This window comes from Lutjanus erythropterus, chromosome 8, assembly GCF_056507025.1.
Source record: "Lutjanus erythropterus isolate fLutEry1 chromosome 8, fLutEry1.hap2, whole genome shotgun sequence".
Lineage (NCBI taxonomy): Eukaryota > Metazoa > Chordata > Actinopteri > Lutjaniformes > Lutjanidae > Lutjanus > Lutjanus erythropterus.
The window spans coordinates 27,706,546-27,721,819 of NC_139324.1; the positions used below are offsets into that span (position 1 = coordinate 27,706,546).

General features: G+C 41.1%; 1 protein-coding gene across 3 annotated transcripts in view; it reads left to right on the forward strand.

The window, feature by feature from the left end:
* Positions 1-2,455: 2,455 nt before the first annotated feature.
* Positions 2,456-15,274, forward strand: part of ppp1r9ala (protein phosphatase 1 regulatory subunit 9A-like A) — a 29,957-nt gene continuing 17,138 nt past the window's right edge. For all 3 annotated transcript variants that reach the window (XM_084725144.1, XM_084725145.1, XM_084725146.1), the window contains exons 1-2: positions 2,456-2,618; positions 3,178-5,234. In XM_084725144.1, the coding sequence (XP_084581270.1) occupies positions 3,351-5,234 (1,884 nt within the window). In that variant the 5' untranslated portion in view covers positions 2,456-2,618; positions 3,178-3,350. The remainder of the gene's footprint in view (positions 2,619-3,177; positions 5,235-15,274) is intronic.

Below are 15,274 nucleotides of genomic sequence, written 5' to 3' on the forward strand. Positions count from 1 at the left end.
CACTTCCACTGTGATGGTGGACCCAAACAAGACAGAAAAAACAAAATGAAGCAGTGTTTTCTGTTTCTTGTTCAAATATTAATGGGGACTGCAGGAAGATTAGTTGCTGTTACAATGCAGCAGCTAACGGGGATTGAATAAACAAACAAACAAGGCCAAGATATAAAGATAGAAAAGCTACAAAAACAGTGGATCTTACAATTTCCATAATGTAACCCACTTGCAACTTTTATAAGACCTCTTCTGCCTCCTCAATGCCAGTTCCTTTCAAACCCCACACTAGATTTTCTGTCAAATTTCCAGCCTACGCCAAGATAACCGTGATGACATCACCAGGAATCCTTTTAACTCCCTTCAGAGCCGAAAAAGAGATTAAACAGCTTTTGTTTTTTTTACAGGCTGAATAGTAATCCTTATCATGAGTAAACTAAACTTTGTGTGCAAAACAGGTGTAGTGTCACTTAAATGCTAAGGTACAGTGAAGTATTCAGATACTTTACTCCAGTATCACATGGTGAAGATACAATAGTAAGGGTAGTCATTCTGCAGTGTTTTACTATTATATATGATGTTTTTATGCTGCATCAATGAGTATGTTGCATTTTACTGCTGTAGATGTTTAAGGTTTAACTACTTTATTTAGTGTTAGGTAGTTTAATCTACAGATATACATCATATTCTCTGAGGTCATTGTATGTTTGTAGTGTCTCTCTCCTGTGAAAAACATCTATCTATCTCCTGTAGTCCTATCTTTCCGATGATGTATTTTCTAGCTTAAAAGGGTTTTGCAATGGTAGACTTAACTTAAGAAGTAGGAGAATTTCCTCAACCCATGAAGAAACACTTCATCCTTCCTAGTATAGTATTGGTAATATGGCTGACACAAATCCTCTAAGATAATTTTTAACGATATAGAATGGCAATAATAAGGAGGGGCGCTCCAGTTATCTCAAAGAAAGCCATAGACAGTAGTCTATTTTACCGGAACAGAAGCAGCGCTTGTGCTCAAGATCTGAACTCAAACTATTCTCCACATTCACAGTGGAGTGTAATGATACCAGTGTATATATACCAGTGTTAAATCTGTAGTATACGTCTATGGTCATCCAAGTGCTTTCTCACCCCAAATTTATTAAAATACTTCACTTTTTACGGTTTGATTTGTACATTATTATTAATATTTTACCATTTGCTTCGTATACAGTGTGTGTTAGTTTTTAATTAGTATTTTGATAATCACTTAGGTGTTTATACAGTGAGGTTAGCCAGTTAGCTAACCTGGCTAACATGACGAAAACCATGGCGAAGTTAATGAGGAAGGCAGTCAGCTCCACAGAAACCCAAAGGGCTCGCCTTTAAGCTGGCCTCATGTTTTACACTGACCAAGCAGTGCCGGTGCACTAGTGCACACAGGATAAGTTTGTGATTCAACACAAACAGCAGTGAACAGGTTGTGCTCCCTTTTAAGTATGTTGGTCACTCTCATTTTGGGCAGCTCCTCCAAGCACCGAGTGTAGAAAAGAGCAATGGCAACCTAATGTTAACTTGTGGCTAGCTAACATTAATACACTAATACATATTATATACAAGGCAAATGCTAAACTATTCTGTAAACTGTAAAAAGTTAAGTATTTTAATAACTTGGGGATGAAAAAGCACTCTGGTGACCATACATACTGCAGATTTGACACCGGAAGTTGCGGGTGGTCTGTAAAGAAGATATACATCACACTACATCATGCAAGTGGAGAATTAACATACATGCTTTCAAATATATGTCCAAAATTTCGCACACAAAATTAGTTAGGAGTTTCTACTCTGACATTTTCAGAGATAAAAAAAAATCACGGTGGAAAATCCCCCTGGACCTTCCCTCGTGACTAAGACTCATGGCCTCAGTATTTCTAAATTCCTGGTTGCGGCCCTGTGTGGAGGGCCCCATACTTGTGTTTGCCTTAGGCCCCCAAATGACTAAATCAGCCCCTGGGTGGAGGAGTATTACCTTGAATCTGTGTTTCAGTTGCCCTACAATGCCTGTAAATGTAGGCCTACTTAGTTACTCTCCCCCACTGCTAGGATATTAAAATAGCAGGGATGATTTAAAGTAAAGGCCCCTCTCTGTATCTGCTGTAAAACTTTTACAGGCCTGGTTGCGAAACATGCGCAGAATAACTAAAGTCTTGTAAGTTGTTTGTGTAGTCTAGGTGTGGACATTTGCCTGTGCAGATGTTGAGGTGAGCTCTAATATACAGCAAGCTCTTTCCCACGCCTTTCTTCTACAATTCCTCGTGTCTGTGGTGGAGAAAGAGTGGAGCGGAGGGGTGGAGAGGAGTGGTGGGTTACAGTCCTGGAATGTGCGCGCGTTCCCAACAAGTCTCTGTTCTCGTCGGCGGCGAGCCGCGCGCCACAGACAGACAGACAAACTCGTGTGCGCGCGCAGCCCCGCGACAGGTCTGGAAGTGGAAGGAGGAGGAGGAGGAGGCAGGACAACGCTGCTGCTGCTGCTGCTGGAGCGGGGAATGATGGCGGTGAGCAAGAAGAAGGGACAAGTTTGATACTGTGATACCGGGGCATTGTGGGCCATCTTTCGGCGGCTAACACGATGGAACAAGTAGGAGGTGAGAGCCTTTCAGAGTTATTTACCTTTTTGCGGTGTCGAGTGTCGAGCCGGGGTTAGTTAACATTTCCAACGCCTCGTACTTGAACTGCCACAATGAATTGTTCAGACGAAGGCACCAACGTTCGCAATGTTGGCCCATTAAGTTTAACTTTGTTTCGCATTTTTTTGTCTGTGGTGTAGCCTTACCAACAACATTAATAATGTTATAACCGGTTGAACTAAGCAAAGTAAAAGTTTATAGCTGGTTAAAGTTACTTTCCATGTTAGCAGTTTTGGCTTAACGTTAGCTAACGCCAGTAACGAAGTCACACAACCATAGAAATCCATGGAAACGCGAACGTTCTAACTTTCTAACGTTCACGTTCGAACGTCAGCAGTTGACGTAAACTTAACGTTAACTTGCTTTATGTTCTCACTTATTTTTAGCTTCCACTCTGCTTCGAAAAAGATAATTATTATGTATTAACCCGCTTGAAATGACTTGTATAAGCCACAGTGAGATAATGGTGTCCCCGGTCACTGTATTAACAGATTTTACTGTCCATTTCTCTCTTTAGATGACTTCGCTGTGAGTGTTTAGTTGAGACAACAGTGCTCCAAAGAAGCTCCGCTGGCCGGACCCATGGCACCGCTTGCGTGAAGTTGAGTGATACTAGTTCAGCAACAAACAGTAACACTCTCTCTCCAAACCCGGCGTTCCTAATTGGGCTGCAGTAATAAGCAAACAAAAATGATCAAAGCGGAAAGTAAAGGAGGCGAGAGGACCCTGAGGAGCGCGTCCCCGCACAGAAATGCATACAAGTCCGACTTTCACGCCATTAAGTGCTCCTTTGATGGGGCAAAATCCGAGGGCGCCGCCAAATCATATGCAAATGGATCCAGTGACACCCGGGAGGACTCGAGGGGGAGGCCTTTTGGCACCAGGGTGAACAAGATAAAGAACATATTCCTGCAGATGGATGGTCAGCAACAGGAGTGCCAAGAGGGGAAAGTGGCTCTAAAGTCGGACGTGCCATCGGTGTCCCCACCAAAGGTGCAATTTCCAGTCAACACTCACAGAGTTAACTTCAACAGTGCTACAAGCCCAGAACCGCACAATTTAGATAAAACACCCAAGGGGGAAGATGTTGAGATCGACAAAGTGGCTTTGGCAGAGAAGTTTTCTGTTACCAGAAAACTCTTTGAACGAGGCATCAAAGAGCAGCCCACAGCTGAGAAGCAGTCTCCAAACAGAGTAGTGACTCGTTTGTCCCTCGGAAGTGCCTCTGATGAAGGGAAAAGCACAAGGAGAGTATCAGGATCCTCTGACACCACCTTCAAATCAGAGCAAACTCCATCAACAGTTGAATGTCGACCGGATGAGAAGACTGATAGTGAGAAAAGGCATATGTCTAGAGTGTCACTGAATGCAGGACCCATCTCGAAAAGGTTGGAGAATTATATGGCAGAGAATGACTCAGAAGGCACAGCTGCTGTGAAAGAAGAAATGGTGTCTGCTAAACAACACAGTACCACTGAACACTTACTTCCTACCTCTCCAACAAAGGACAGCTTACACAAATCTCCTGTTAAAGAAGCCACTAGCTCCACACCTGTGACTGATACCACTAACAAAAATGCATCCCAGCCTAACAAACCAGCATCGTTAGGGTCTAGTGTTGGCCTTAAACCAACATTCCCAGTTACCAACGCAGCATACAAATCTCCAACAACTGATGCCACTCACAAAACTCTCTCATCAGAGCAAACAACCCCAGTTAGCCATGGTTACAAACGCTCCTCATCATCCGGTGATGGATTTACTAGGACATCTGTTGGTGGGGATGAAGGCAAGCCCCATAGTCCACCCCCAAGGGATGTGAAGCAGCCTCTTCCATCAGCTGGTGGTATTCACAACACAAACAGGGCTAAATACCCTGAAAAGGCCAGGAGTAATGACAGTGTGGTGCATAGTCCTGCAAGGGAAAAGCCGTCTAGCCAGACCACATCACTGGACTCCAGGGGGGTGAGCATGGTAAGGGCTGAGCTGGTAGTGGTTCAGAACGAGTCCTCAGAGAGTGAGGAGAATGAGGATGAGAACGTTGATGATAATGTATTTGAGAAGCAGAAAGTGCAAAGCTCCAAAGACCTGCCAACAGAGCTGAAAAGAACCTTCCCACCAGAAAAACTGAACGGTAATCCTGCTCATCATGTCGCAAAAGAGACACAAAGATTAGCAGAAACCAAGGGTGAAGGCAGAGTCTTGGAGGACAACGAGGGATTTGAGTTGAAAGAGGAGAGAAGAGGAGATAGTTCAGTCGTGAGTCAAGATGGTGACACTAATCGTGAGGAAGATGATGAGGCAGCGGAGGAGGAGAGTGAGCTGGAGGAGCAGGTGGGCCAGGGCATCCTGGATAGAGCCTCACCAGTAGTGTACGGTATTGAGAACGCAGCATTTGTGGATGACAGAGATGTAGACCAGGTCCTCAGGGAAGAAGAAGAAGAGGAGGAGGAGGAAGAAGCGGAAGAGCAAATGTATGGGGAGTATGACGAATGTTACGAGGTCCCTGGTCTGTCAGATGAGGAGGAGCCCCCTTCAAAGAGGAAAATCAAGTTCTCCACAGATCCCATTCTGGTAAGTGTTTCGTTTTATGCTGTTTACATCTGAACTTAAAGGGATACTTCACTTCACGATCAAAAATGCATATTTTTCTCTGGCCTGTAGTGGTCTCTATCCATCTAGACTGTTTTGATGTGAGTTGCAGAGTTTTTTAGATATCAGCTGTGAATATTCTGCCGTCTCTCCAATGTACTGGAACTAGATGGCACTGATTGTGTTGCTCAAAGTGCCAAGAAATACATTGGAAAAACTCAACAGTAATGTCTCTTTCCAGAAATCATGACCCAGTTACTCAAGATAATCCACAGACCTTGTTGAGGGCAGTTTCATATAGGATCTACTTTATTTCTACAGTAGAGTCCACTGGAACTACTTTCTTTCTGCATTAGAATCTACTGGAGCTTTCTTTCTTGTAGAAAATTTTATTAAATTTTCATATGTATTTTTTTGGTGCTTTGTGCACCACAGGTCATTTAGTCCTATTATATTTGAGAGAAGGCAAACATCTCTCTGGCCAATATCTTCAAAACTTGCCAACATAACAGTCTAGATGGATAAATAGCACTACAGGATAGAAAAAATTATGCACTTTTGATTTTGGGGTGAACTTTCCTTTTAATGCTGCTCGACTCAAGTACTTAAAAACATATTTCACAGCACTGTCATTATAAACTTCAGCCTCACTGATTCAGCAAGTCTGTCTGACCTAGGTGTTTCCCTGCAGACACAAGACAAATTAGGGGAGGCTGAGAATGAACACTTTTGTCGGGCATGTTGACGTCACAGCTGCTGCACTGTATCATCAGACAGGCTTTGTCACACTTCTGAAATTCAAAACTATGGTTTATATTTAAGCTTAGTGACTGGGGAGGCAGCTAGTTTGACAGCCTCATCTCCTGGTACAGTAACACTGCAGGAGATCAAGAGAGAGGGTAGAATTTTGGGGATGTGAGGTAGAAACATTTGTGGTATTTTTGGAAATGTTGTTGACATTGTATAAGAGCTTGTGAAAGCAGGACTATAGCTGAATGAGGGCAGCAGTGAGATAAAGACATGGGAAACTGTACAGTACAAAATCATGGGTACCCCTGAGTCACTGCGTGGGTATTCTTACTCATTTAGAGTGGTTCCCCTCTGTTGGTGAATCATGTGTTACACTCATGAGGGACTTTTAACTTCTCTCCATAATGGATATGAGGAATTCAGGACTTTTGTTCTCCCTTATGATCTTTTTTACAGACTGTGGCTAAGTTATCTTATTATGGCCAGGGAATTCCTAATTTTTCCATATGCATCAATTTATAACAATTTGGATCTTTTGTGAGAATCAGAGATGCACACTCTTTATTTTCTCTGAATTCCCTCTTGTTGTTACTGTTTTTAGCTTCTAATTTCAATAATTGAAACAAACAGGCAGAATCGTTGATTCTCCTAATATGTTTTTGTCTCTCTACCCCTGCTTACTTGTGGTGTTAGCCACGTGTCAGGAGAGCACAACACTGCATAGCTTACCAGCCATTAGTATAGTACGTGATACCATATAGACTCTTTTGAAAGAAGAATTTGAAAATGCTGCCAAGCATAAATCATATAGGCTGATAATGGGAAATTTGTTTTTATTTTCAATAGTTGGAAGCCTAGTTCCCTGAACCCTGGTTCAGTTAGAGCAATGGAATATTTAATTATCCATTGTTGCTCAGCCCATCTTAAGCTTTCTCACCCTCAGGTGTGCATAAACTGCAAGTTATCTTACCTGTATCAATATTGGCTGAAAAATATCCATATCATGCATCTCTAATTATATTTCAGTTTTGCAGTAACAAAAAATCATTTTGTCTCTTATCATGATATCTTCAATATGTATTTGATATATCTTCCAGATTTACAGTTTTGTACTCCAACCTGATTTTCCAGCTGGTGTAAACTCATTTGGTATTGTCACAACACATCTTGTGTTGTAAACATTGCCACATCGTGGAAATGAAAGTTATATCTTTTACCACAGATATTCCACCATCACCATATCTAAACATTATTTTGCTAAAGCAGATAGAAACAAATCACTCCAGTGCATTCCACATAGTTTGTGAACAGCTCAGTGTTTATCCAGGCCTTAAAATGTACTGTTATCTCAGGGTGTGGATCCCCCCCATCCCAGTCATCTTGGCAGGGGGTCCTGGGAGAGGGGACCACAAGCTGACCTGGAGTGGAAGGGACACAAACAACAGTGTGGCTCCTCCACCCAAAGTGGAGCTAGGACAGAGATAAAAACAGCTTTGTAGTTCACAACAACAACAACATGCTAGACTGTATCTCCTCTGTGTAGCAGTTCGCATACAGCTCATTACAAGCGTGTGAGGGAAACTTTATGCAAAAGAGAAACGGCTGATACAAGGTTATAGTTGTTGGTATGTGGGCTTGTGTCAATGGACTGTGTAGGCGTGTCCAAATTTTTCATATGACGTCCTCATAATATGTGCAGTGTTGGTATGGAAAGTTAATATGTGAAAGTAGAGTATGCAAAAAGCAATGAACAAATGTCCTTTCCATATCTGTAAAGGCCACAACCAAAAAGGCTAAAACAAGTTAGAACTAGGTAATGTTCAACATGTATGCTTAAAAAAATAGCTTCAGTGATTAACAGATTACTAAAGTAGTTGCAGATACATTTCTGTTTGACTAATGGATTAATCCTCTAATTGTTCAAGTTGTACTCCTGTGACCCCCATACCTTGTCACTCCCATTACAGTAACATGCTCAGTGAAAGTTTTTCAGAACAGACTCAAGCAGATGATTATCCATGTTCACCAGTTTGAACTGAGGTATATTTCTAATGGTTTGATGGATGTTTTAGCTTTGCAGTATAGTAGAGTAAACTAGAGGGAGACAAATTATTTGAAATTTAAAAATGTCCAGAGATTCTTTTAAAGAAAAATATGCCCTGTTTTATGTGGATGTTAAATCAGTGTTGATGGTAAATGCTGTCTAATTAAACAATAAATTCAGCAATTTTTCTGCACAGAGCTGTGCCAGCAGAGCCTATATGTACCAGGATGCATTGCATGCCAGCTTCTGATGCCCATGTTGCCTCATATCACCACACTATCCTATAGCTATTACTTTGTTGGCTGAAACATAGCATTAGGTGACAAAAATACTCATCTAGCACGCCCCTGCTACCCAGAGACGGAAACCAGAAATCCAAGCTGAAATAGCCTGTAGTTCTTACTTAACACCGACAACATCACTGTGGCTGTGCTAGTGCTGGAGGAACAACAGAATTAGCAGCAGGAGCTTTCTTGGTGACTAGAACTATAGTACAAACTGAAGAATTTATTGCTTTGATTGACTACATTTATTATTAACAGTGATTGGACATCCTCATAAAATATGATGAAATATCTCTAAGTTTCTAAATATGTTTTTATATAATTGTATGAATAGTTGCATGCAATGGACATGCTAGAAAGACAGACAGAGAGATTTGTCAAAACAATGACATGCACTTGGATTAAAGTCATGGGGCCAAAGTTACATGGTATGCATGTTAGCCAAGTAAGTCACACAAATGTGCCTCAGCCAACCGTTCTACCTGTGGCCTGACTAACAAAAGCCTCCCGCTAGCACCACATCATTCTCCACAGTCTGCTAGTCAGAGCTTGCACTGGGGTCGAGCACACTTGAGTTGTAGCTAACTAGGAGAGAGGAAGTGCTTTGTGCTTCTGGCTCACAACGGGATTAGATCCCTACGTAACCCAAGTCATCTTGACAGAGGAGGTGTCCTGCATGGAAGAAAGGTCCTCTTTGTGAAGTGAAGGAGACCTCCAGTTTCAACATGTATCACCCTTATCAGAGCTGAAAAACAAACTTGGTTGAAGAGGCATTTCTGGCAGTGGCAGTTAGGATTAGTACACATTGATTATGATAAGTCTTAAAAGTTAAAGTCAAGACAAATATTAAATATTAATGGTTGCCAATTTCATTTGATGTACTTAATATGTAGTTGCATTGTGAAGAAGATACTCAAAATGTTCAATATTAGAAAGAAAACAGATATAACAGCTGAATTGTGTAGTTGAAAAAGCATTGTGTTTTGTGAGAAGATTCTTCTGCATACAGTGACACAGCCACACTTTAGTAGGGCATTGAAATGCTGCATTCCCATTGCTGCTGTGTCAGTATATAAGTTTGCTACAGTATACCCTCTGGCTGTATGAGCATTATAAATATTGCACCACTACTTTAAATTATATCTTTGGTCTTAGTGAGTAGTTGTTTCCTATAAAACTTGGCCTGTAATATTAGATCTGTGTGTCTAGGCATGTCCTTATCCGAAGAAAGACCTCGGATCACTTGTGTGCGGAAGTTCACAGGTTTGCATCTACTGGAATCTACTTTCACTATGAACCCTATAGTTTGGCAAAAAGCCAAGAGTTTTTCAATGATTAACACTCTCCGCTGTAGGTGTGTAATCTGCTTGGGGACAAAGACTGCAGTCATTTTCAGGGTAGTCACGTGGGATCTCTAGAGATTGGTTGTCTTGTGTGTCACGTTGCATATGAGGACATTTGGAACAGGAGTCAAAAACCAGTTAACCATAACAGAAAAGAAAATATCTGAACCAGGATCTGCACCTGCTGCTTTGCCCCACCCCCACAGAGTCACAGGGAATACCACCAGCAGTTACTGGTCAAGTGAACACCCAGTCCCTTCTTGAACACACAGGGTGTGGTAAAGGATTGTTTAATTGATTGTAACGAAAATAATTCTGTATTTTTTTTCCTTTGTTTGCACTTTATATAATTACACTGTCCACATTGCTCACTGTTCAAGCATACATGTCCTTTGGCTTCCCACATGCCTGCAGTAAAACTTTGTTTGGTAGACATGTCAGGTAGAGTTCGTAGACATTAATGTGGAGCCAGATGACAAAGTTTCATGGATGCCCTCAGTGTGCATTCAGCCAAGCCAGAAAGTTAATCATTCTTTATTGGGGGAGAGAATCTTTGGGAATCCTTGGATTAACTTCTTACTTTTGGTGTCACAGTTTGATTCAGGATTGATTCATTGAAAGCGGTACACTATTTTCAGTCTCTTACTCCACTGAAATGTAATACCAAAGGAGTAGTTAATCTTGGCCATGAATATTTTCTGACTGAACAAGAAAATGTAAAGGAAAGTGCCAGTAAGCAGCTTTTTTAGTTCAAATAAGTAAAATGCATTACTTTGAAAGTATGTTCCAATTTTCTGTCTGGATGAGAATAATGAAATGAAAGTGGAATTTACTGACCAGCCTCACTTCTTGAATATTTTTGCAAAAACGACAATGTTGTGTGTTCTGAAAAAAATCTGAGCGCTCTGTTATTTTGTTATCAACATTATGTCTCCATTGTGGAGAACAGCCTCTCTGCTGCTGTGCAAATAACACGAAAAGCCATAATGTATAGCCACACTGTATAGATGCCTGTCTTTTGAAATGAAACAGACTGTGGATGGAGTTATTTTCTTCACCTTACAGTGTTTCCTCTACATTCATTTAGGAGTGGCGGGGGACATATCACATTAAGTGTACTACTGATTATTCCATTGATGAATTGAATAAGGAATATTTTTGGTTTACTTAAGAGCAACAGTAAATATGCAAAAGAAAATAAGAATTATAAAACACTTAACAGAATAAAAATATGCTTTGCAGTCTCACTCAGTGTCCCAGCCACAGCACTTTCTGATCGGTGATTGCTTCTGAAATGCTCCATTGAGCTGTGTCTATGGAAAGGCAGCAGATATTACAATAAACATCACAATTTTATGATCAATTTCTATGCCGACAAGCGTGCACAGTTTCCCAGTTACACAACTGAACATGTCCAAACTCACAGTCTACAGGATTTCACTCAATGGAGGCGAACGCAACAGCTTTTAAATCAGTCGCTATTCCTTTTTTTTTTTTTTTACTTTGGCACCACACAGAGCGCTTCAGAGTAAAACACAGCATGCATCTGTCTTGACTTTTCACTGCAACTCTGCATCGAGATTTAGGGAGTTATTAGTTTAAAAAGTAACACTAGCAGTAAAACTGTTTCACACTATGATGGTTAAATTTAGTCTAGTGCCAAACCTTGGGGGTGATCAGTAGATATCATGGAACAACTCTGTTCCATTGCACCACTACTGTGCTGTATATATGGATTAAGGAAAGCCACAACGCAAAAATTGATTTGATAATTTTTAGTAATCAAGTTATTTGAATTTCTCAACGAATCATTTCAGCCCTAATTTAATCCAAATTATGCTCAAATACTGTTGTAGTACATCTTGGTAAAGATGAACTGCAAGATAGTGTGTGTGATCTGTACATTGTCTGGGTTCTGCAATCTATTTTTGTAGCTGGTTTCACTTTTTCATTCCGTCAATACACCAAAATTGATTCTTGGAGGATAAGAGTGAATTGATCTTTTCCCCACCCTGGTCTTCATATCTATATGCTGGAAAATTAATATTTAGGTACAGCCAGACAGAGTCTGCTCTTCTCTCTGTATTTCATGTGATTTGTGAAAAGCATATTCCATATTTCAAATCAGAATGTAGCCAGCCCATCCCATAGTGTTATGCTTTCCATTTCCTAAATGAGATGAGTCCTCTGCCGGCCAGAGGAATGTGTCTGACTAGACTCCGCCCTCATCCAACCAGCAGACAGGCCATCCCCTTGTAGGATCTGAGTTCCCTCCAGCCACCTGTGCAAGTGGGTGACTATCTGACAAAACAGGGCAGAATACTAATGCAGTCAGCTCAATACTGTTCATTAAACAACTTGGTATGGGTTCAGACGTGGGTTGATTGTGATTGCCTTAAACGTTTCATTATGTGATTACAGGCAAACATTAGTGGCTGCTGTGTGTTTTCACTGAAAGTTAACAGTAATTGTGTGTTAAAGATTTCAGCAAGCCTTGCAAGCTTTTGTGGGCCATTTAAAAACAAACCTGTTCATCCTGTTTATGTGTGCAGTCCTTTGGAAATTTGATTCCATTATGGCACACTGCTCTTCTCAGACTCCACCTCTTCCTGCTGTAGGTCATACATTAGCACTTAGAACATAAATGTTGTTTCAGTTACAGGCAGTCAGTGTGAACTTAACAAAATGTTACTAATTTGAAGGGCTCTCTTACAACAAGTACTAGATATGTATTTTATTCTTTTTCCTGGTGTGTTCACACAGGATCTAAAAAACTGGGCCCCATCCCTTCATCCCTAATTACTCTATGATCTGCGCCAGGCCGCCACCCCTGTCCCAGCCAGCTCGCTCTCACAGCGTGTTTTGATTTGTTGTCTTTTTGTAGGCCTGCTTACATTACGAGCTCCCCCAATCCAGTGGTCAGCCCTCATTTTGCGCTGGCAAGAGATTTCTCTGGTTTGCTTTTCCTCGCAGCTGCTGACTCATTTCCCACACTGGTATTCTGTTGTGGGGGGGGATGAGGGAATGATGGGAAGGGTTTCAGTTTGGGTGTGGGCATGTGTGTACATCTGTGCATGTGAGCACATGTAGAGAGGGCAGACCACTGCAGTTGTTGAAGATGGATGAAAAGCCCACACATACTGCTGGGAGCTAGAGTTTGGGAGGAAATGGAAATGTGAAGATGGCATAGCAGTTTGTTGAACCACATGACAAAACCTCAGTGACCACAGCAATAAAATAGGTGAGGGAATGGTATCAAAAGAACGTGTTAGATACCTTGCTCTGTATCAACTTGTTAGTTCCTCTTGGGTCTCTCATTCTTGTTGGAGTCAGTCAGTCTGATCAGCTGTAGAGTGTTTTGGTTTCAGCTGATGGTGGAGTGGGCATGTGCTGAACAATAAAGGAAAATGGGTGCTTTGGGCGATGAGTGGAGAGACAGTAATAATAGTGAGCTGTGTGTAAAGCTTGTTTGTGTGGCTAATAAAGAGATTGATTTCTGTCTTTCTTGCAGAGAAAACAGTGGCTGAGTGATTAGGTTTCAGCAAAGAACAGAACATTGTTTGAAAAAGGCCTGGGACTCCATGGCAACAGGAAAGTCAGACATGGAAGTTGGGGGTAGAGGTAGAGGGGAGAAGCCAATCTCAATTGCTGCTCCACTAATTCTGGGGCCCAGGATGCTGTGGTGCTCCCTATATTCTATTAGCCTACATTTTCAACCCTTAATTACTAAAGTCTCCAAAGTCTAAACTAAAAAGCATCTTTCATCCTTAATGAAATTCTATCTGCTCTAGTTCTCTGAATCCATTTTTAACTGTCTAAATTAGAAGATGATAAGCTTTGTCAGTCCTATTTATAGAAGCGCTTCCAAGCTTGTTGTTCAGAGACATGCAGAACTGGTTTAAAGATGCGAGCAGGACAAAAATGTAATGAGTAGCTAATTGGTTATTTTTAAGCGGTATAACCATCAGTGCTATGTGCAGTGGCCTTGTCTTTGTCGATAACGATAACACCAAGGGCTGTGACAATAGCCGCATTACTTCAATACCACCTTCATGAGACAGCTGCTGATTGGTTGACATGTCTGGAACACAGCCTACAGTTGGTCAACAGAATCAACCCAAGGCATCTTGGGATTGTCAATAAGTGGCTAACAACAACAACAACAACAAGTGTTTAAGAGACAAAATGAATAAATAACTGTAGATGACAATGGATGTCGGATTTTGTCATTATTGATTTCTTTTACCATGTCTCTAAAAAAGACACTACACTGTTCAAGGTTGGACTACAAAGCTTCTGAAAGGATATGATCGCACCAGAGGCGACACACAGGTAAAGGTACAATGAATATGTTACTTTGTAACCGTGGTAAGAAAAAAATCCATGCCATCACAGCCTTAACACCTAACCTTCACTGGGAAAAAAGCACAATACACAGTATGGGTCATAGATTATAAACCTATGGCAAAAGTTTGCTCAGGTATAAAAGGAGGAGAAGGATTTGGAAGGAGGAGGTCTCACATTGGTTGATGGAGGGTTGAGGCCCCACGAAAAGCATTCCTGCCTGATCCACAGAGCTGCAGCAGTGGGTGTAATCTTCAAGTTTCTGTTCTTCTTTCCTTTGTGTAGGGAGGCTACAGGAGAGATGTACCTGCAAGTGTACCAAACCAGTACATGCACATCTCGTTTTCAAGATAACACAATATGATTCCACTTTGATAAATGTGTGTGAAAATTAGTGGGATGTTGTAAAACAGAAATAGTTGTTGTAATTCATTTTGACAAATTGACCTCAGTGAGTTATCCTGGAGGCTTACTATCTGCACTGTTTGGGCTGCGTCCAAAGGCTACATAGTGAGGAGACAGAGGGAGAAGGGGATTGTTTGTGGTTGATTCTTCATGTCTTGACACGCTGCAGGATCTGGATCTCAAACTGTTGCCCAGAATGGAAATGTTTACTTGATTACATCATACATCCCCATGGCGTATGTCTCAATCAATCCCATAATCCAGCAGCCCCACTCCTTTTTTGTGTTGTAAATTCTCACCCCTTGTTGTTTATTGTGTTTACCACAACCTGAGTGGCACACTCAATATCATGGGAGCAGTATCTGAGCACAACTCAAACATTTGTCACAGCGATTGGTGTCTCTCAGATATTCCAGGTCGTACACACGTTTTGGTGTTGAGTAAAATTATATACAGCTTTATATGTGTCCCTTTGCTGTAGATTTTATTAGGCTTTAATAACATGCTTGGTTAATATTGCAAAAATGTAGAACAAATATTGCTTATTAAAGTTTATAAATGTGTACTTTTTTTTTATTTGACCATATGAAGCGATAAATGAAAGATCTTTGCATTGATGTTTTTTGAGTCTAGGTTTCTTCTTCAAGACTAGGATAAAATCAGAATTTAAAACTACTACAAGGATTTTTTGAATGATTCTGCAACAGTCTTAATTTATCAGTGTAGTCTCTACATGACCTACACAAGTTAACAAGACCATCAGCGAGAAGATAAGCTATTTCTGTAGTTGATTTTAATGCCTGCCAATGTGTCGGATTCTCCTTGAAATCAGATGAAACCAGGCTGCGCTTA